The sequence below is a fragment of the Aythya marila genome, assembly GCF_965140915.1.
Source record: "Aythya marila genome assembly, chromosome: 26".
In the NCBI taxonomy this organism is placed as follows: Eukaryota; Metazoa; Chordata; class Aves; order Anseriformes; family Anatidae; genus Aythya; species Aythya marila.
Window position 1 is genome coordinate 1,561,726 of NC_139067.1, and position 20,627 is coordinate 1,582,352.

At 59.7% G+C, this 20,627-nt stretch overlaps 1 protein-coding gene across 1 annotated transcript; it reads right to left on the bottom strand.

The window, feature by feature from the left end:
- Positions 1–14,798, bottom strand: LZTS1 (leucine zipper tumor suppressor 1). The gene is made up of 4 exons (XM_082779411.1): positions 14,708–14,798; positions 4,238–4,728; positions 3,202–4,023; positions 1–2,433 (listed from the first exon to the last, which is right to left on the bottom strand). The coding sequence occupies exons 2-4, from the start codon at positions 4,586–4,588 to the stop codon at positions 1,765–1,767; spliced, it is 1,842 nt and encodes a 613-aa protein (XP_082635537.1). The 5' UTR covers positions 4,589–4,728; positions 14,708–14,798; the 3' UTR covers positions 1–1,764.
- Between the last annotated feature and the right edge of the window lie 5,829 nt (positions 14,799–20,627).

Here is a 20,627-nt window from a genome sequence, read left to right on the forward strand (position 1 = left end):
ATCAGTCACCAGAAATAACATCCAAAAAAAAAAAAAAAAAGGAAAACAACAAAAAAAAAACCTGCAGAAAAAAAATAATTATCTGTACAGGCTGCGGCCGCCGCGGGGCAGGGCAGCCGCTACTCACACCGGGGAGCGACACATCTGCGATGCATACGGTCACACACAGCGTTGTGCAAAGGCAGCACGGCGACGCCTCCGGGCGATCACATCGTACAGCGCTGGCTGCTGAGGACACGGGGACGGGGGCACGGGGACGGGGACGGGCAGGAACGGGGCTGGGTGGACGGGCAGGGCTCTCCGTGCCCGCCTGCGCGCATTTGGCACGGGAAAAGCTCGTGGGAGAGGGGCTCTGGCTCGGCTGGGGGGTGTGCTGGGGGGGACAGAGCCGCTTGGGGCAAGGATATGGCTTGGGTGATGCAGAAAATCCCAGCTGGAGAGGAGCTGGGTGCGGAGCCTGTGCTTTAGGCACTGGGAGCCATCCCTAATCCCCTGCTCTTTTGGCTCTCCAAAACTGGGCACAGGGTGGCCGTCCCAATGTGGTGGCCATCCCGACGTTGTGGCCATCCCTGCCCTGCATCTCAAGGGCCAGATTTGGAGTCTGGGGTTTGCTCTTCTCCAGCGGGCCGTGGCTTGGGCTCAGCAGGGATGTGCCGGGGCGGTACAGAAGGCACGGACTGGTTTCTGTGTGTTGTGTGTGCCGGCTGGCTGGAGCGGGGTGAGGGGCACTGAGCTGTGTTTGTGGGCACGCCGGAGGGTCCCTGAGCTCCGCAGCAGGGACTGGGGGGCTTCGGGTGAGGGTATGGGGACGAGGGACGTGCAGGTGCATGGTGGTTGTGGGTGGGAGGTGATGCCGATGTGGGTGGTGGGTGTAAGGGGCTTGGTGCTGGGTGCTGGCTCAGCCTGGGGCAGGAGTGACTGCTGTGGTGGGAGAATAGGGGGGGAAAAAAATCTGCATTTTTGGTTGCTGCGACTCTAAAAAGATACAGAGAAGGCAGGAAGCATTTCACTCCGGGTTTTCTTTAAAAATAGAAAGCCCTGCTGATTTCTGGCTACTTCCACCTTCTGCTCCCTGAAGCTGGAAGGCGATTTGCTTCCCGAGAGGCACCTCTGGGAACCGGGCACCTCCTGGCAGGTGCCTCGGGCGAGCTGATGGCCGTGAGTCCCTCCGGGAGCTGCTGCTTCCCCCTGTGCACGGGGCATGCTGAGGGTTGCTCCCGTCCATGGGTGCAAATCAGTGTGTGCGTGCGTGTGTGTGTGTGTGTGTGCAGGGTCCTTCCCGAGGCACTGCTGGAGCTGGAGGACAGGAGGAAGGGGTCAGGGCTTCCAGCCTCAGCTGGGGCACACGGGCTGGCTCCGTGGCTCCCAGTGTGCCCAACCTCAGCTGGTGAAAGATCAATAACTCGAGAGCAGCTCCGTGCTTTCCCCAGGCTGCGGTGGCGATGTGCTGGGGGCTTTTCCTCTCGAAGCTGGTGATGTCCCCAGAGCCGTGCCACCACGGGGGTCCTGCTTCATTTTGTTCCCCGAGCTTTTGCTGCCCTGCCCGCCCCCGTCACCAGCTTCTCGGTCCTACTGAGGGGCAGGGAGGATGAGGGGGGCTGCTGGCACGTCACCATTGGCACGAGTGGCTTCTTCACCTCTGCAACACGACAGGCAGCGGCGGGCACGCCGCGGGGCGACGCGGGGAGGGAGAGGAGCTGGCCAGGCCGCCAGCTCCGCTAATAAATACATGGCTCATCTCGACTGTACAAGGAGGAGAAGGGGTCAGATCTCGGTGGCGATGATGTCCTCGTAGGGGACGTCGGCGCCGGGTATGTCCAGCTCGATGGGCTCCTTGCCGTCTTCCCCAGCGGCAAGCTGCTGGAGCATCTTCTCCAGGTTCTGGTTCCTCTTGTACATGTGCAGGTAGCTCTGCTGCAGCTGCTTCTGGTAGTGAATCACCTTCTCCTTCTCCTCCTTCCACGTCTGCCGCTCGTGCTGGAAGCCGGAGGTCATCTGCTCGTTGTTGTCCCGCTCGGCCTTCAGCTCGGCCCTCAGCCTCTCCACCTCTCCCTGCAGGGCCTGAGCATCGTCCGCCATGGCCGGGCAGGGCCTGGCCCCGTCCCGGGCCTCGCTCAGCTGCTCCTTGAGGACGGCCAGCTCCGTCCGCAGGTCCACGATCTCCTGCTCCAGCAGGTTCACCTTCTCCCTCAGCAGCTCGGACTCGTTCTTCTTGCGCTGGAGCTCGTTCTCGCACACCTCCAGCTCCATGGCTTTGGTGCGCAGGGAGCCCTCCAGGTCCTGGGTCTTCATCTCCAGCCCGTCCATCTTGGCCCTCACCTCCTTCAGCTGAGCCTTCAGGCTGAGGATCTCGGAGGTCTTGGTGTTGAGCTCGGTCTGGGACTCCTTCAGCTGCTGTTTCAGCAGGGAGATCTCCCCCGACTTCTGGCACACCTGCGGGCAGGGAGGCAGCACCCAGGTTAGGGTGCTCGGGGAGCACCCACGGTGGTGTTGAACCCCACAGGATGGGGCACCCATGGGCGCAGGGCAGCAAAATCCCACTGAGCTCCCCCCTCTGCCCCATTAGGGTTGGGACTGATGATCCCAGGGATGGCTTTTGGGTGTCAGCATCAGCTACTCTTGGTGGGACCCCGTGGGTGGGATGGTGGCAGGGTTTACGGGGAGGGATTGGGATCATATCCTATAACTTGGGGTGTCTTTGACACCCAGTTGACACCCAATCAGTAAGAAAATCAAGCTTTGGTGTGGGGTGGGAGGTTTTACTGCTTTTTAATAAATGACCACAGCAAGGTCTGTGGGACGGCAGCCCCCTGCTGCTCCCTCGGGGCAGGCAGCCTGAAAATCCCTGCGCTGGAGGTTGGAAGCACTAAGTTATTTTAATGACTGAGTTTTTTATTATTATTATTTAATGTAGTAGTTTTTTCCTCATACGATGTGAAGCACCGAGGGGCTAAAGGGGCAGCGAGCCACAGCTGAGAGCCACCAGGTGACAGACTGGGACTCTCCTTGGCTTAAATATCCACCTCCTGGGTATGGAAGGGGCATGGGCTGGTTGCACGCTCCCCCCTGCACTGCTCAGCCCCCCGTGCTGCTAAAGGTGTGGGTATAAAATGGGGAAAAGCTGCTGGTTTGCTGCTGGTGCTGGAGCCATCTCCTCCCCCGTGCACCCTTTGCTTTCGGCCCCGTCCCGGTGCCGCTTACCTCCCATTGAGTCTCCTCCAGAGCCGGGGCGAAGCTGGTCTTCTCCTTCTCGTAGGACCTCAGCTTGGTCTCCAGCAGGTTTTGCTCCTTCATCAGGTTCTCCAACTCCTCCCGGAGCTGCTTCTTCTCCTGCTGCAGCTGGAAGACCTGGAGGTGGAGGACCTGCTGCGTCCGCTGGGTTTTCTGCGAGGTTTGCTTGAGCTTGCTGTTGCACTTCTGCTTGAGGCCCTCCAGCTCCTCCTTGCAGCGCCGCTGCTTCTCCTCGTAGGCCTGGCAGGAGCTGATTTCCTTCTCCTCGAAGCTCAGCTGCAGCTCCTGCAGCTCTCCCTCCCTCTCCAGCAGCTTCTGCTCCAGCTCCTGGATGGTGGACTCGTCCGTGGAGATGGGCGAGCGGATGCAAGTGGTCTTCTCGGCGGCGTGGTGGTTGGGGGCTTTGCCGGGGTTGAGGATCTTGTTGCCCCCGTCGGAGAAGGACATGGCCTTGAGGCTCATCATGTTGCTGTCCTGGATGACGGCGCACTGCATGATGTTGTGCGCCGAGCCCCCGAAGCGGCTGATGGGCCCCAGGGGGGCGACGAGGGGGTCGAGCTGGTAGCTGCTGCTGGTGCTGTGCGTCGGCAGGCTGGACATGGAGTTCCTGCCCGAGTCGGACAACCCCCCCGAGCACGGCATCGGCTTCAGCTCCTGCTCCTTGCCTTTGTCCGGGGGGTGAAGCTGCTGGGGAAGGTGCCCCCCGTTCTCCGGGGAGGAGTGGAGGATGGCACCGGAGCGGGGCAGCACCGGCTTGAAGGCGGTGGGTCGTGCAGCGGGCTTCTCTGCACCCTGCGGGAAGAGCAGAGCCCGTCGACACAAACCCACACCACGTCAGCACCTTTCCTTCATCCCTTCTGCCTCCCCCAAAAGCACAGAGACCCCTCCAGCTGCAGCCTTGTGATAAAACCCATCAGAGACCAGCCCCATGCACTTCCCCACCCCATAACTGCTGCCACCACGGGGCAGGGACCCCCATATCTGGGACGATTTCTCCCCTACTGACCACGTCCAGCTGACCGGGGAAGGGCATCAGCTTCTGCGGCGTGGGCGTCCCGAAATCCACGCCGCTGGTGCCGGCTTGGCCGCCCAGCTCCCCGCCGGCGAGCGAGGTGTAGTCCGGGCGGTGGGAGCCGTGCGCCTTCTGGCTGACCTTGATGTAAAAGAAGTCCTCATTCTTGCTGCTTTTGGAGCCGGATTTGTGGCTGGAGTCCTGCGAGAAGCCGAAGCGCAGCAGCCCGTCCGAGTACCTGTTGAGCTTCTTCAGGTGGGACGACTTGCGGAGCTTGTACTGGGAGGCTCGGCAGTGCTTGCTGTGGAAGCTGTGGCCGGAGATGAGGCTACTGACGCTGCCCATGCTGCTCCCAGGAAGGGGGCACACGGTGTGGGGATCGGGGCCCGGCGGGGCAGCGCGCTTGGGGGGCGTCCGGGCAGCAGGCAGAGCCGGCCGCTGCTGCAATCATAGCAAAGATCTCGCTGCAGCCCGGAGCTGAGGTCCTGTGGGGGTAAAAAGAGGGGTGAGCAAGGTAGGGGAGGGGGGACGGGTGGGATTCTGCACCCCCGTGACTATCCTGCACCCACGGGCTGAGCACACCAGGAGCTTCATGGGGCTGCACAGCAAGCTCTGAAAATAAGGAGAGGGATTCGTAGCGATCTGTGGTGCCTGTCAAGGGCTGGTTTCAACACTGGCTTGTGCCCTGCTGGATGGATGTGGTCTCCCGACAGCCGCGCTCAGCGCAGTCACAGCTGCTCCTGCAGCAGCCTCTGGCTCCCGGATTTCTCTCCAATTTCCAGTGCTCCTCTTAACCTGCCTGAAAAGGGATGCTGTGAGGCTTAATTACGCTTAATGCCGGTGCAGCACTTAAGACGACGAGAGGAGAGGCGTTGTGTGTGTGTGCGCTGAGCGCTGCGATTACGGTTCGGAGGTATGCAGGGCTCTGCATTAATTCTCTTTGTTAGCAGGGGGGGGAGAGAGAAAAAAATCCCAGCTCCTGGTGGCCTGTGCAGTGCTCGGCTCCCGGTGTCAGGAAGATAATGGAGATGCACCTTCCAGCTGGGTAATTAAAGGGTGAGGTGGGGAGAAGGGGGCTGAGCTGCTGGTAGGCAGAAATTAGAGCACAATCAAAGTGAGCTAAATCCAGGTTGCATAGGAAGCCGGGAGAGAAAAGGGGAATTGTTTGGTGGCTGAGTCACTTGGGGAGCGTGAACAATCGGAAACCTCCCCGCTGCCTGCTCACTGCTCCATGCTGCCGGGCTCTGCACCGGGGTGCTCAGCACCCAAAGGATGGATGGGGTCAATGCTTGGGTTGGGTGCTGCCTGCTTGCACCCTACAGCCCTGGGGAGCTGCTCCCACGTTTCCTCCTGTCCTGACTTTCTGTCGGGATCCTCTGCTGGCTCCTCTGCACCCTGAGCAGGACAACTGCAACCCGTGCTCATCCCTCACCTTTATTTGTTTCCTTTACCTCCGTGCCCTGAGGACCCAGATTGATTAAGTGTCAGACAAAAGCCCCAGAAAGACAGAATATCCACTTTAATCCCTAAATCCATTTTCGAGAGATTAAGAGAAGCAAGCAAGGAGCGGGGCCTGAGCTGCTGCTATGTTAAAAGTGATCGATGACTTCGGATTCATTCATTTCTACAGGGTAAGAGGCATCATGTGCGCGGAGGGGGAGGAAGCGTTGCAGGGAACAGGGTAATTGGCACAGAAGGCTGCTCCGCCGGCGTGTTCCCGACACCGTGCCTGTGTGTATCTGCCTGCCGAAGAAAAAAGGCAGTGTCACAGCACAAAAGCTGCCAGCTCTCGCTGTGGCATCTCGGAGACAGCGTTCAACATGTGTGAGCCGGCGAGGGGAAGGCAGCGGTCTGTTCATGCACACCGATGGCTGAGGTTTTGGGGAGCTTTGGTGCCCTACGGTGCAGGTCCGCAGCTCCTGAGCACCCCGTGGGTGTCCCTCAGGCTGCTGCCTCCTTGATTTTTTTTATTATTATTAATTTTATTTTATTTTGAGTGCCTGCAGAAGATGGGAGAAACACCGGGGAGAGAGAGCTGGGACTTTCCAGTCTCTTGGCAGGAGGCGTTTCAATCAATCCCAGCCCTCCTACGCATGCCTGGGAGGGCCGGGCACGTCTTTTTCTTCTCCTTCCCTCTTTCGATTTAAAAATGAGCACTTTGAAAGCCGTGGAGGAGTTGGCATTCAACCGTACAGCTTTAGCAGAAAGCAAAAGGTGCTGGAGGCAGCGGGGCTGGGAGCTCAGCAGCACACCGGGCGAGCAGAGGGCACGGGCTGGGGCTCCCAAAGGGGCCTGGATTTGTCCCCTGCCCTGCTCAGCCTCCGTGTGTGCTCGTGGCTTCCCCTGCGTCAGATCTAGTGACGGTGTGACGCTACAGGGAGCCAGATTGGTTTGCTGAACCGACCAAAAACTACTCGTTATATACATATAGGCATATATATATATATGTATGTGTGTGTGCATATGCATAGAGAGAGATATCAAGGGGTTTTGCATGCTTGGCAGCAGCCCCAGGGTTCAGCTGGGTTAGGCATACTGCAAAGCGTAAAATGGGGGTGGAAAAACAAAAATAGGAGTGATGCAAGCGCCCCGGCTGCAGTGGGTGCCCTGCCTCGTGCGCCCCTGTGGGTGCAGCCCAGCACCACGCAGCCCCCCGGGCACAGGCTGCTGACAAAAGCAGCTCCAGGCTGTCTGGGCAGGGGGAATCGGGGCTGGCCCCACGCTTGCTTTTGCAGCAAGAGGGGAAAAAGTGAGCGGCGTCCCACATTCCTTCCCAAATCCGATCATGCCTGGCCCGCAATCACGCGCAGAACAACTCTCCCGTCGCTGCCCTTGCTGCAGGAATTTAATCTTATCTCCTCGCGGCACAGCTCCCTTGAAGCCTTTCCCTTTTCCTCGCAAAGTTTTCCCAGGCAGTTCCCTTCTCTCTGCTCTCCCCAGCCAGGTCACCGCAGTGGGAGCCTTCGTTCCTTTCCGGGCTTTGCAGCAAAACTCCCTCCCTGCTGATCCTGTTCTTCTCCCCCCGGTATGTGAGAGCTTCCTTCTCCCCTGCACCCTCTCGCCTACTCCTTTTCCCTCTTGCATTATTATTCATCGTTTCTGTGCAGATGCACCCACACATTTGGGTGTTTGTTGGGAGATGCACAAATAACACAGAGGCAGCAGCAGCTGCCAAGAGCTGGATCCAGGAGCAGTCTCCTTCCTCTTTCCCTCGATCGCTGCCAGGTGATGTGCCCTTGTTTTGCTCAAGGATTTGGGGCTTTGAGACGCTAAGAACGTGGCCCCGGGGGAAAAATGTGGGCATTTCCACAGTGGAAAGCCATGCACGTGCTACCTGGAACATCTGACTAAACGATTTTATGAAGAGGCGGCTTAAGCCAAAACTTGGAGAGCAGCAGGCCCACTGAGCAAGGTTTGGGATCTGGAATCAAAACTGGGATTTGCTGGATTAACCGGGACCCCACGTCCTCGCTGCTGGTGAACACCAGGGTGTGCGAGCATCTCCATGCCCCTGCTCGGCCTCTCCTGCTCAGCCCTTGCTCCTCGTGCCCTCCTCCAGCCCTGCTCGGTTCAGTCTCCGAAGAAATGGCATCGACGAGGTTTGGAGAGCCCCATTGGAGGCACCGACCTTGCCCCAACCCCGTAATCTTCGCCCTAATGGCGCTAATGGGAATGAATTCAAACGCCGCCCAGGCAGCCGCCGTCCTCGAGGTGCTCAATTGTGGCTCGGTGCGGGCGCAGGGCCCCATTACAAGGCTTTCATTCACTCCCTTTCATTGTCCCCACGCTCATTCACTGACATTCATTGGGATCATTTTGATCGGAGGCAGCGGGTGAATTGAATCGGGGGCTCACAAAGCGCGCGCCATGTGTTCTGCCCTGATTTGCCATTAGCGGAGGGGGGACACTCCAGATGAAGAATAACCAGCCTCAATTACATGTTACATCCACTCTAATAGCCCGGGAGTCCATCACACTTAATGTTATTTCAATGAACACTGAGAGAATTCACACCCCCTGGCTGGGGCTTGTTAGAGGAGCCGGCAGTGGGTTTGGCAGAGGTTGGGGTGGGCTCGCTGCCAGTGCGGCAGTCGGAGGCTGGGCCGTGCCTGCCACTGTCCCCTGGCAGCTGGGCTCTTACTGGGATCCCGTTTGGGCCCTGGAGGTGAAGGTTCAATTGCTCAACGGGGAGAAAAGCAACAAAAGGGGATCTGTACCCGTTTGGAAACCCAGCAGCAGCAGTGCCAAGCGGTGCCTCCTCGCACCCAGCCCCTGCGGGAGAATGGCTCGGCTGTCCCTTATCCCACACCCCTAACTCCTGCCAGCCTTGCTGGGAAAGCCGAAATATCATTGCTAAACTCCACGTCAGCTTTGGAAAGAGCTCGAAGGAGCTTCATGCACCCGTGTCCCATCCGGGCAAGGCATCTGGAGAGGGAGAGCCCAGCCCTGAGCTGGACAAGTGGCCTTTGTGGGTGAGCAGGGCAAAGCGGCGCTGTGAGGTTGTAGGCACCTGGCTTAAGCTACGTTTGGGGAAACCAGTGCTAGAATGAGAGGAATTTCTCAAATCGACCGTGAATCATATTGGCAGAGCGAGCTTTGGAGGATATTGACTCAACGCCCGCTGTGCAGAGAGCTTCCTCTCACGCTGCGCGGGGAAACCGCCGCGTTTCCCTCAGCGGGAGCAGGGAGGCTCCTGGCCCTGCCCGGGGACGGTTGCACAAGCTGCAGAAATTCGGGGCGAGTCAGCAAAGCCCCGTGACTTCAGGTGTCTGCATCCCTGCAGAGCCTCGTGCTGGTTTAGGTTAAACCCAGAGCCCTCCAGCTCAGGGCTGCGCTGCCTTTTTGCACGGGAATATGGCAGGGAACCAGTTCCAACCTTCTCCTGCCTCCGTGCGAAGGAAAAGCACCTGTGGCCCCCGAGCTTCCCCGAGCTCCTGGCGGCTCCATCCCGCTCCTGCCAGCAGCCTCGCACCGATTCGGCACCCGTCAGTGATTCAGCAGCGCCCACGCAAGTCAGAGCAGTCGTGCTCCCGGTACAAAGGGAACACTTGTACGAGACGCGGTTAAATATTCCCGGGCTGGGGAGAAAGAGCTTTTCAGCTTACTTCAGAGCATCTGGCTTTTGCCATTAACGAGCGACTGATACTGCAATTAAAGCCCTGCTAATTGGGAACTCGGGCAAGCTCGGGGGGTTGTCTCCTGCAGGTTTTGCACACCTGGGCACGGCCACCTCCTGCAGCACCGGGATCAGCACCTCGACAGGACCCGCTCCGCACCGAGGCTCCTGGCAGCACCCTTCTGCTATCGGGGCAACTTTTTGGGAAGGGTTTTAGCATCCCTGGGAGCTCGCAGTCCCAAAAAGACCGTGCAGGCGATCGCATCCCTCGCTGCCCGTCCCCATGAGGCTGGCAGGTGGGAAGCGGCCGCTCCGTGCCTTCAGGGGGGGGGGGGGCCCTCGCCTCCCCACCACGGTGCTGCTTATTTTGGGAACCGTCTGGGGCTGGCAGCTGGTGCCGGGGTGGGTGACAGCTGAGCCCGGCTTTCACTTGGGATCCGCGAGGCCCCTTCTCGCGCGTCTATTTCCGACCCTGTAAAACACAATCTGCCAGGGTGTGAGGATTTGGAAGGGGGCGGGGGGGGGGGGCAGCCAAAAAGGATGGTTGCGAGGGGCTGGTGTGCCCGAGGCAGCTTCAGCGGCTCCGTGCGTCCTGCAGGTGCCTCCGAGCGGGGCTGGGGAGCTGCAGGCACCGTCCCCAAAGCCTGCGGGGTGCCCAAGTTCATCGAGGGGCTGCAGCCTCCGGCGTCCTACACGTCTCCCACGCGCTTTCATCGGGGTCTAGGCGATGCAAAGGGTCCAGCCAGAAATAGCAAGAACTTCACGTAACTCGAGACGTGCCCTAGATACTTCTCCTCCCAGCTTTCTGCTTCCACGGGCTTGGCACGTCCCTTCCCCTGTCCCCTAATTATGAGCAGGGCAGGAACGAGGGATGGGGAGCCTGTTCCCCCCAGGTGACACCAAGCTGCTGATGCCACAGGTTTCTTCCACGAGCCAGTCCCTCCCCGGCTGCCACAAAACACCCCAAGTGGGGCTCTTTTGCCGCAGCCCCCCCGGAGCACACGGAGGAGAAGCATCCTCTCCGTGCACAGGGGAAAATTTAGAAGTGGAGCTGCGGGGCTGCCATGGAGACGGGGCTCCGCTGGCAATCTTCTCGCCTCTTATTGCCTCCCCCCCTCTCCCAGGCGGTTGAGAAGCAGCCAGGAGCACGGCCCTCCTTGCTCCTGCCCTCGAGGTAAGACCTCGATTGAGATCTGCCACCCAGCTGAACCTCTCCGGGCCAGGTTCATGCCTGGATTCACAGCTCCCCAGCCCCAGAAGGGAGCCAGGCAATATTTCGGCGCTGTCCTTCCCCGTCTGAGACACCAGTTGTGCCGTGATGTGCCTAAATGCCGGGTATTTTTGTACCCTGCGCGATGTTCCGCCAAGAGGGAGCTGAGAAAAGGCAACTTCTGCCTGCTGATGAAAAACCAGGCTCGGTCCCTGCCGTGGAGAGCATCTGCTGCGCTGCCGCTGCCTCCTCATCCTCCCTCACCTCCTTCTCTTGCTCTCCAGAGTGTTAAAAGTCCTCAGCCCTTCAGCGCAGCAGCCACAGAAGGGGAAAAAAAAAACAAAAAACAAAAAGGCAAATTCAGTTCTCGCTTCCTATTTCCCTCCTCCTCTTTTTTTTTCAGCCTTGGCCCATGGTGAACACCACCCCTTTAATGCCTGGCTGCCAAACGGAGCGAGTGTCTCCGAAGAGAAATGTGCATCAAAGCTGCGAGGAATATCCAATTAACCTTTAAACGAGATCGTCCGTAACTGGCTTATGGAGATGCCGTGTAATTCTTTAAAAAAATAAACACGGGCGCTTGCATTTTGGGGCAGTTTGTCTGCTGGTGTGGTTCTGGTTTTGCTGTTGTTACCACTGGAGTCTCGCTAAAAGGTGATGAAACACCGACATGCTCCTTCCAACTTCTGAGCTCCAACCTCTGACATCCTTTCCTTTGCTTGTGCAATATGGCCAGTGGCCACGTTTATCCCTTCTGCATGCAGGAAAACTCAATAAATGCCTTAAAAAACACCGGTGGAGGAGAGGAACTCCACTTGTCCAGGGCGAGAGGTTTGGCAGAGGGGGATAAATAATTTCGGAGCCCCTTTGGCCAGGAGGGGAGCAGGCACACGCTGTGCTACCCTCTGCTGGAAGGAGCCAGCTTGCTCGGAGGCCTGAGGAGGTGAACAAGATCCCTGTCCAGCCCTGGAGGAGAACTCAGTGTGCGAGGAAGAGGAAGGTCTGGACCACGGCACCGCTGCTGCCCTGAGACCCCAGCTGCACAGCGGGGCAGGGACGGGGCTCTCTGACAGCTCTGGTGTAATCCCAGCCCTGTTTGTGCCACGGGGTGCCCCCTGCCCTGGATTTTGCTCTCCAAAACCAGGCAGTGGCCACACGTGCACACATCCAGCACTCCCCAGCACCAGCCCACTGAGCCTTCGTACCCAAGGGGGGCTTCTCTGAACATCAACGTGCACAAAAACCCACCGCCAGCAAACAACCCGTGCAGGAAAGCCTCGGTGACCCACGTGCCAAATCTTTGTGCATTCCCTGCTATTTTTAACTAATCCCCAATGGCAACCATCCACGCAGGTCCTGCCCACTCCTGCCGCACCGCCGCTCCCCGTGCCCTGCTCCGTGCGCCCTGCTGCAGCTGCAGCCAGCCCACCACGCACCCAGGGCAGCCCCGTGAGCAGGCAACGGGAGGGAAATCAGGCGAGGGGGGGGCTCGGCCACCTCCAGGAAAAATATTTATAAGCGCAGGAGGTTGGGAAGCGGCGGTAGCAGCAGCTTGGAGCGGTGCTACTATCATTTCACACTTGGCCACGCAGCTCCTCGCACCGTGGGGTGTCTGGGGGTGACCGAGCGTCCCGCCGAGCGTGCCTGGAGCTGGGATCTTGCTGCTGCAGGCGGGGACGGGTTTCTGAATGGTCTCGAGGGAGGCACGATATCATCAGAGGGAGGCACGGGACAGGAGAGCAGCAGCAGCTGGCTGGGGCAGCATCCCTGCTCCTGTGTGGGTTGGGTTCCCCTTTTTTTTCCTTCCTCATGTGCCCGATGTGCTGCCCCCTGCACCCTCAGCACGGGACGCCTGCCCTGGAGGTCCCCAAACCCGCAGGGCTTTGCTCGAAACCCTTGAAACCTCCTTTCCCTGCCCGAGTCTCGCATTCGTTTGCCTCCCACCGCTCCGCAGCGCTGCCTGCCAGGGAGGAGTGACTAAGGGGTGGGTGGCAGGGAACGACTCGGGACCAATTTAGCAGCCCGCGGGGCCAGGAGGAGGGGGTCACCGGGGAGCAGGAGGGGCACGGGCACAGCTGGGGGCACGGCAGGGGCTGCCAACCCCCCCCAAGCACGCGATTTGCCCCCGAGTGCACTTTTGCAGCTGCCATTAATTGCCCCCACTCTGACGATTTCGCGCTTACAAGCCGTTGTCCCACTGATTAACGGCCCTGGTGATTAATTGCAAGGGGGATACCACAAAATGGGCACTGGGGGGGGCTCCGCAGACCCTCGGAGGTGCTCGACCCTCGTGTAGGTGTGAGCTGGGCACGTCGGTGCTGCGGGGCCGATATAGGAGGCTGGGTCCAGGCGGGGAGCAGCTGGGCAGGCTCTCCCCTGGCAATTATTTCAAAGGGAGGTTAATCAGCGTCTGCAGCGATGCTATCGGGAGGGCTGATAGCGGAGACTCGCGAGGACTCTTTTTTTTCCTGCTTGCACTGCACTCGCCGCAGCCTTCGGAGAGGAAAACAAGCTCTCCGGGCTCTCCGGAGGAATGTGGTCGGGCGCGGGAGCTGCTCGGGGAGATGGGCTGGGTGCTGCTCCCGTCGCTGTGAGCACCCCGAGCCATGTGTGCGAGGGGTGCAGAGGCCTCAGCTCACTCGTGAGCACTGCAAGAAGATCTCCTGGCACCGGGGTGCTCCCACAGCCTCGCGTGAAGAGGTTCCTGGGGGCACGGCACAGCTGGAAGGGGCTGACACCAGCACCGGGGGTGTTAGCAGAAGGGGGTGACAAAAAAAACAACTGGAAAGACCCAGGGGAAAAGGGGCTCGTAGCAGTGATGCAGCTGGGACTGGGGTGTGTGGGCACGGTTGTGCTTGGTGGGGTCGGGTGGGAGCTTCTGGGGGCTCCTCCACCAGCCTGGGCCAAGCTGCGTGTGTTGGACCCCGCAGGGAAGCTGCTCCCGTGGCCAAAAACTCCTGAACCATGAGGAAAAGCGAGGTGTTCCCTGCAGTTTCCCTTCGGAGACGGCCAGGTGCAAACTCCCCAGCCAGAGGAGTGAAGAGGGGAGCCCTGCCGTGCCGTGCTGTGCTGCGCCGTGCCGTGCCAAGCTGTGCCAGGGCAGGAGACAGCCGCAGCCGTGCGGAGCAGTGAGCAGTGACAGCCCGGAGCTGAGCCCTGCCACAGCCACAGCCCCGCTGGAGCACTGCTTTCACAGGCTGAGGTTAATCCTCGGCTTTCCAGGACCTGAAGGCTGCGTGTCCTGCAGGCAGCCCTGACCTCCCCCCGTGTGTTTCCGTGCACCCTGCACACACACACGCACCGAGCAAGGCGCTGACACGAGCACCAGCCTGGCCACGCATCCGTGCGCCCAAGGAACGGCTGAAACACGGCCAGAGGAGCAATTCCCAGCTACACACTCACACGCAGCCACGCCAGCACCCCGAAACCCTCGGGGCTTGCACCCAGAGGTGCCCCCCACCCCCAGACCCCAGCCTTGCCAACCCTCTCCCACCCACCCGCTCGCTGCCCGTCCTGCCCCACACACCCGGGCACCACCGGTGGATAATTCCTGACACGGGCACGCAGTCCCCTTTCTTGGAGAAGGCTGGGTGCCAGCAGCACCCCAAAAACCCCCCGCTCCTTTCTTTCCCTCCCCGGGGGACTTGGGGCTCTGTGCAAGCAGCAGCAGCCCCAAGCCGGGCGCTGAAGGCGCGGAATTTCCCCGCCGCCTCCAGAAGAAGTTTCCCAGACTTGGCGGGGAGCGAAGGGGCAGAGCCGAGCCCCTGCGGGCCCCGCTCCCCACGGGGCCGCGCAGCCGGGGCCGCGCTCGCTTTGGGATGCTCCGGGGGCACCTCCGAGCCGGGGGGCTCCCGTCCTCACCCCCCCAAACCGTGGGCAGCACCCCCCGCTCCGCGTACCCGAGCTCCGAGCGGTGCCACCGGCGGCTCCAGGCGGTGCCCAGCGCTGCGCTGAGCACCCCGGCACCGGCTGCGCCCCGGGTACCCCCTCCCGGTGCGCGGCACCCCCTCGGCGAGGCTCTGCGCTCCGTTCCTCGCCCCCGGCCGCCTCGGAGCAGCGCGGGAGGCCACCCCCGGAGCTGTCCCCTTCCTCCCCTGTCCCCCCTTTTCCCCCTCCCCAAGCCGCGGGGTTGGCCCACCTCGGGTGCCCGCTGGGTGCCGGGCGCTGCGCTGCGCTCCGCGGGGCTCCCGGTGCGCTCCCGGCCGCAGCATCCCCGGCGCGGCGGCGGCAGCGGCGGCGGCGGCAGAGGAGGAGCCTGGAGCCGGGAGCCCCGCGCATCGGCCCGCCCCGGAGCAGCCCCCGGCCTTTGTGTCCCGGCCGTGCCCCCCCCCAGCCCCGCCCGCAGCTCCCTTTTCCCTCCCCGGCTGCCGCAAGGAGCGCCCCGCAGCGCGGTGCTGGCAAGGGGGGGCGCGGAGGCAGCCCCCCAGCACCACCGGGTGCCGGCTGTGGTTTGGGGAAGGGGATTTGCTGAGCCCCCCCGGGTCCGGATCTGGCCATAGATGGGGCTGAAGAAGAGCAAGGGGTGCTGCGGGGGATGCTTGGCACCATGGAAATGGAGCCTCAGGTACCCCAAATTGGGGCAGCCGCTGGGCTGGGCCACGGCTCGTCCACACAGCAGAAATAAAGCCACGTTCCCCGAGCCTCCGACCATGGGGAGCTGATCTGCAGGGCTGTGGTGAGAGATATCCAAAGGGCAGTGGGGAAACTGAGGCACGGTGCCTGCAGTGCTGGGCCTGCTGTGGAGCCAGCCGAGCTGCTGGCAGCGGGGCAGCCTCACCGTGCTCAGGCTGATGGTGAAGTGGCTTTGGCTCTGCAAACAACCCCCCCACACACACCCCGAGTGCATGGTTTTATCAGCTGGAAAGGCAAATAAACGCAGGGCGCAGGGGAGCTGAGCTTCTGCAGCCTGTGCACGGGCCCGGCAGGAGTTTGTGCACAGCCAGACCTCCAGGTAGCAAAAAATGTCCCAAATGCAGCGGGCTGAGGTCTGCAGACTGCCTGTGGGACTGCAGCAGGATGGGGCAGACGTGTTGGGGTGTGCTTTTGCTGGCACCAGGAGGAAGCTGAGGGGGAACCAAAAGCAGTGCTCCCATGTCCCGCTGCTCCCAGCTTGGCTGGAGGCGCAGTTACGTTCCCACATCCCTCCCCTGCCCGTACGGCTGCCCCTGGGGTGATCCGCTCGCCTCCTCCTTCCTCGCCTGGTTGTTAATCTCTTCCTACACGGGGGCAGATTTCCTGCCCGTGCCGAGCAGGCCTGTTTGCCGTCGCCGGCTGACGCAGCGCTCAGGAATTCGCAGGGTGGCTGGCAGCACATCGGGACTTGTCCCGCGTGCGGTGCCGCGCGGCCACGTCCCCGCCAGGTATGTGGCCGGGGAGGCTGCTCCGGCTCCGGCACACACCTGCACCCGGCGAGGGGGTAAGGCGGGGGCTCCCCAGCCTTGTACCAGCTCCTGCACCTCCCAACATCAACCTGGGGAAGGGTTTGGGGGATTTGGCAGCTGCAGAGCGAGCCGGCACATCGCTGCTGCTTTGGGAACGGGGACCGAACTGGTCTCAAACTGGTTTTGCGCACGGTGGCTCCCATCTGCAGGTCCCCAGAGGATTGGGTTCGTGTCTCTCCACGGCTGCCTTTGGCACAAACTCGAGGAGAGCAGCACAGGCTGGGCACCGGCTCACACGCAGGAGGCCGAGCGGCGCCGTGTGAACGCGCGGGGCTGCAAACCGGAGCGGCCAGGTCCGTGCCCTGCCCCACACCACACCGAGCACAAAGAGCTGCGCCGGGGTGGAGCAGGGCAGAAGCGAGGTTTCGGCTCTGCTCCGACCGCAGCGCTTTGATTTATGGAGCTGGCGCTCGGCGGACGAGATCCACCTCCCCCCCTCTCTCCGTCTTTTTTTAATATTGTTTCCTGGCAGCTTAGTTAGCTTCTCTGCTGATTTGAGCAACGCTCCCACAATCCTGCGGGTGCCTCGTTGCCTTGAAAGCAGTCAGCTGGAATTTGCTATTTTAGGACCTAAAAAATTGAAGAGAGGAAGAAGAAGGAGGAGAAGGAAGGGAAGGAGGAGGAGAAAGAAAAGGAGAAAGAAAATGAGGAGGAAGAAAAGGAGAAGGAGAAAGAGGAAAAGGAGAAAGAGAAGGAGAAGAAGAAAAGTATTCCAGTGAGTGTAGAGGAATGGTTTAACAGGATTTCACTCAAGGGGAAAAGGCATACAGAAAATTATGATTCATTTTCATTCAAATGGAGCTTCGTGTTTCTATAGTAAGTCATAACAAAACACGGCAGCAAAGCCAAGAAGTTATTTATACCAGATGGGCCAGCGGTTGTATCTGCAGCTTTTCAGGAACTGTCCCGACGCGGGCAGATTTTGCAGGGATGCAGCTCAGGAGCTCAAGCACCCTCCTGGCTTTGGGGACAGGATGGTGACGAGTGCCCCAGCCCCGCCGTGTCCCCATGCTGTCCCCTCCGGTGTGGCTGCCCCAGGGGCCCTGCAGCTCCTCCTCGGCTGAAACTCATCCTCCCCGGCTCATGCATCCCATGCAAGCCAGCACTCGCCCCGGCTGCCGTGTCCTCGCCCCCTCAAACGAGTCTGACTCGTGGTGTTACCTCGCTCCCCAGCCACCTGGAAGCTTTCCCAGGCCAGGGTAGCCCCAGAGAAGAACAGCAAAGGGCACTGCGGCTCGCGGAAGAGCTCGGGGTGCATGCCCAGCCCGTCCACAGGGTGCTGAGCCCTGGTGAAAGGCCTCCTGCGTAGGCACCCTGGCCCAGCCCTAAGTGGATTTGCATGGGTAGGTTGGATAAATTGAATAAGAGTACCATTTTCCTTGTTTTTCAAGTGAAACTATAAGCAGAAATGACAAAAGTGGGATATTTTCCCCTTTTCTTTGCCAACAAATTATTTACAAACGCGCTGAAATTGGATATAGCTTAAACTAAGTTCATACCAATTGAGGGGAATTACGGGAGAATCAGACCAGTGCTAAAAGCAAGGAGTGGGTGTATCTAATGGCTTCTCTCCCTACGGGCCTAGGAAGCAACACTGGAAGTGAGGCAAGCCTGGGAAAAGGAAACGAACCCGCGGGATGCTCCGGAGGCTTGGAGGGCTCCAATGGCACGGGGGCGACGGGGTGAGGATGCTGCCCATAAAACACCTTTGTTCACCGAACAGACAGCACCTTAATTTTGTGAATTTTAAGTAGCAAAGCAGGCACCAGCTGGGAAACTGGGCTGGGCAGTGCTGGAGTTGCAGGGAAGGGGCAGCCCCAGTGCCAGCAGCCGGGCAGGGGACCAGGCTCTGCCCGCGCACGCCCTGCTCTGCTTCCCCAAACCACATGGCCGGGTGTTTCCCATCCAAGGCAGGAGAAAGAGGCAGCAGGTAAAGCCAGCTGCCCTTCAGCTCTCAAGGGGAAAAAATCGATGTTTTTGCAAGTGGTGGTGCTGGAAATCTGCCCTGACTGTCACCGGGGGGCTGCTGGAAGTCTGAGCGTTGCTCTAGGAACTCGGGGCTTCATGGGCTTGCCCTTGTGCTTGGGAACATCCACCCTTGTTACTGCCCCAAATTGAGGCCGTAGCAAGAGGTGAGCTGAAAATACGGCCCTGCAGCCATCACAGGGCCATCTGGGCAGCATGCAGGGGAGCTCCGTGCGTGGCCATGCCTGGGATTTGGAGCTGAAAGAGCAGCAAAAAGCGAGTGCTTGGTGCTTGATCACTTCTGCTGGGCAGGCGGATTACAAATGCCAATTAACCTGTGGACCTGCTCAGCATAATTACGGTGGAACTGCAGGGACATGTGCATGCAGGAGAGGAGAGCAGCCTGCTTCAGCGTCCTGGGGTGAATAAATAAACACCACGGCAGCGAGGTGCAAGGTAGCAAGAGGAGCTTCTGTTTGCAGCCAGGGAGGATCCCGGCCGATGCTTGTGGTGGCTGCTTCTGTGTCAAGGGGGCTGTGCTGCCAGATTTGCCAGCTGGCTGTGTCAGGGGAGATGAAAAAAGCCTTTTGCAGCCCGTGCTGTGGGCATTTCTTGTGTGGGTTGGGGTTGGGGTGAGATCCCACTGATCTGACCCCTCCAGCCCTTCCTGGCAGGGCTTGGTGACAAACCCAAGGGACACTTACCAGCACTGCTGTGCTCTCTGCTCTGCTTTTACCTACAATTTACCCTAATTTTAGGTAAAACACAGCCAGTCAAAGCTGGAATGAACAGGGAATTCCATGTGGCTTTCCCACCATAGCAGCAGTGTGGGGAGTTCAAGCCTGCATAAGCCAGGCACTGCTCTTGGCTCGGTTTTGGGGAGCCCTGAGGATCAGCCAGAACCTCCCCCCCCCATTCCCAGCTAGGAGTTTGGACCCCACCAGCCCGCTCTCACAGCACTGTGCTGGAGGGTTTCAGTCCCAGCCAGTTTAGCAGCAAATAAAAGACAAAAGGTCATGAGAAAAGCACATCGCACCCGAGCTTCTGAAGGCAGGCTGAAATTTCCTCTTCCACTTCTGGGATTCATCTGCTCCTTTCCCATTAAAATTAATGACAAGAGCACGTCCATTTCTCAACTCCGTGGTAGCTCTTCAGCCTCTTCCTTTGCTGGATGCTAAAATAGAGACAAGCCCAGACTATGTCCCCAGAGCCTCAAAGCAAAGTTTGCTTTTGCAGCTAAACAAAGCAGCTTCCTCCCTGCCCAGCGGAGTTGCAAAACAGCGATAAGTTTCTGAGCGGTTCTGGGTATTGATCTGCGATGCTAATCTGCGTGTCTGTTAGCTGGACACCCCAGTCACACCACAAAGGCTTGCTTTTCCAGCCCAGGTCATTGCATGCAACCAGGAATTCTCCTCAAGCATCACCCTGGAGTCATTTCGCTGCAGGAGCTCCGATAGCAAACAAAGTTTCTAGTCCTCAGGGTCAGAGAGAAAAGCTGGAAAATGTGACTCCTTGGGGCATTCGAGACAAGAGGTAAATGCACGCAGACCCTCAGATATATTATCTTTCAGAGCACCCAGTTCTTCAAACCATGCTTATAATTTGTGGAAGGAGCTGACCGATGGCACCTGGGGGGCACTGGTGGGGAATCCCAGGCTGCAGCCATGAGTTGGAGCCAGGTATTTTATTTGGGGTCAGAAACAGAAATCTGCTGCAAACCTGAAGCCCTGTGCTGCCCCAACCCTACAGCTCAGGTGGGGTTTGCAGGGGTTGGAGAGGAGCAGAGGCTTTCCCACCAGCAGCCTCCCCCTCCTGCTCCTCCCCTCCTGGGTGCTGCGCGCTGGGTTGTGCAACGCTTATCTCCCGGCCCTGCACACGCCAGCAACCAGTCGGGCAGCAAAAATATTCTGCTGGAGAAAGCTGTGAGGGCAGTTTGTCTTACTCACTCCCAGGACTCGCCCTGAAGATTGTGCAGGCTGCTTTTGTAACGCTTATCAAGGGAAAAAAAGAAGAAGAAAAAGGACCCGGCTTTCTCCTGGGACTATTCACCACGCCGCTCAGCACCACTCGCTTCTGCTTCATTGGCCTACAAATCCAAATCCCCCTAAATAATTCAGCAGAGCTGCTGCGTTACAGGCCTAAATAATTCATCCTGGATCTTTGCGGATGGAAACGCGGTTACGTCTCCCATCAGAGCAAAGCTTTGGGGGCTCCCCCCAGAAAAATTTATGGGGGCAGTTTTCCTCTGCTCAGCCTAAGACGCTCCGCTTTGCGCAGCCAAGACAAGAATTGGCACTGAGGGCTTGGAGGGGAGAGGGTCCCATGCCCCTACCTACAGGGCTGGGGGCTCCTGGGTCTCCCTTTGCCTTTTTTTTTCCTGGCCCCCAGCAGCTGGAGAAGCTCAGGGCAAAGCCTGACCTCAGGCAGGGCTTCCCAGGAGCGGGGAGCGAAGGCGCACCTTGGCTGCTCCACGCTCCCTTGCTCCTTCCCGAAGGCCCCAAGAGCTGCCCATCCCCGGGAGGCCGAGGGAAAGGAAACGAGAAAGGAAATTATTTTGGTTTATTTCGGTTTGTTTCCTGTGCTCTGGGGGGGGGTTGGAGATAAGGGCGGCTGTGGTCGGAGCTGTGGGTTGGGTTCTCAGAGCCCGCCGGC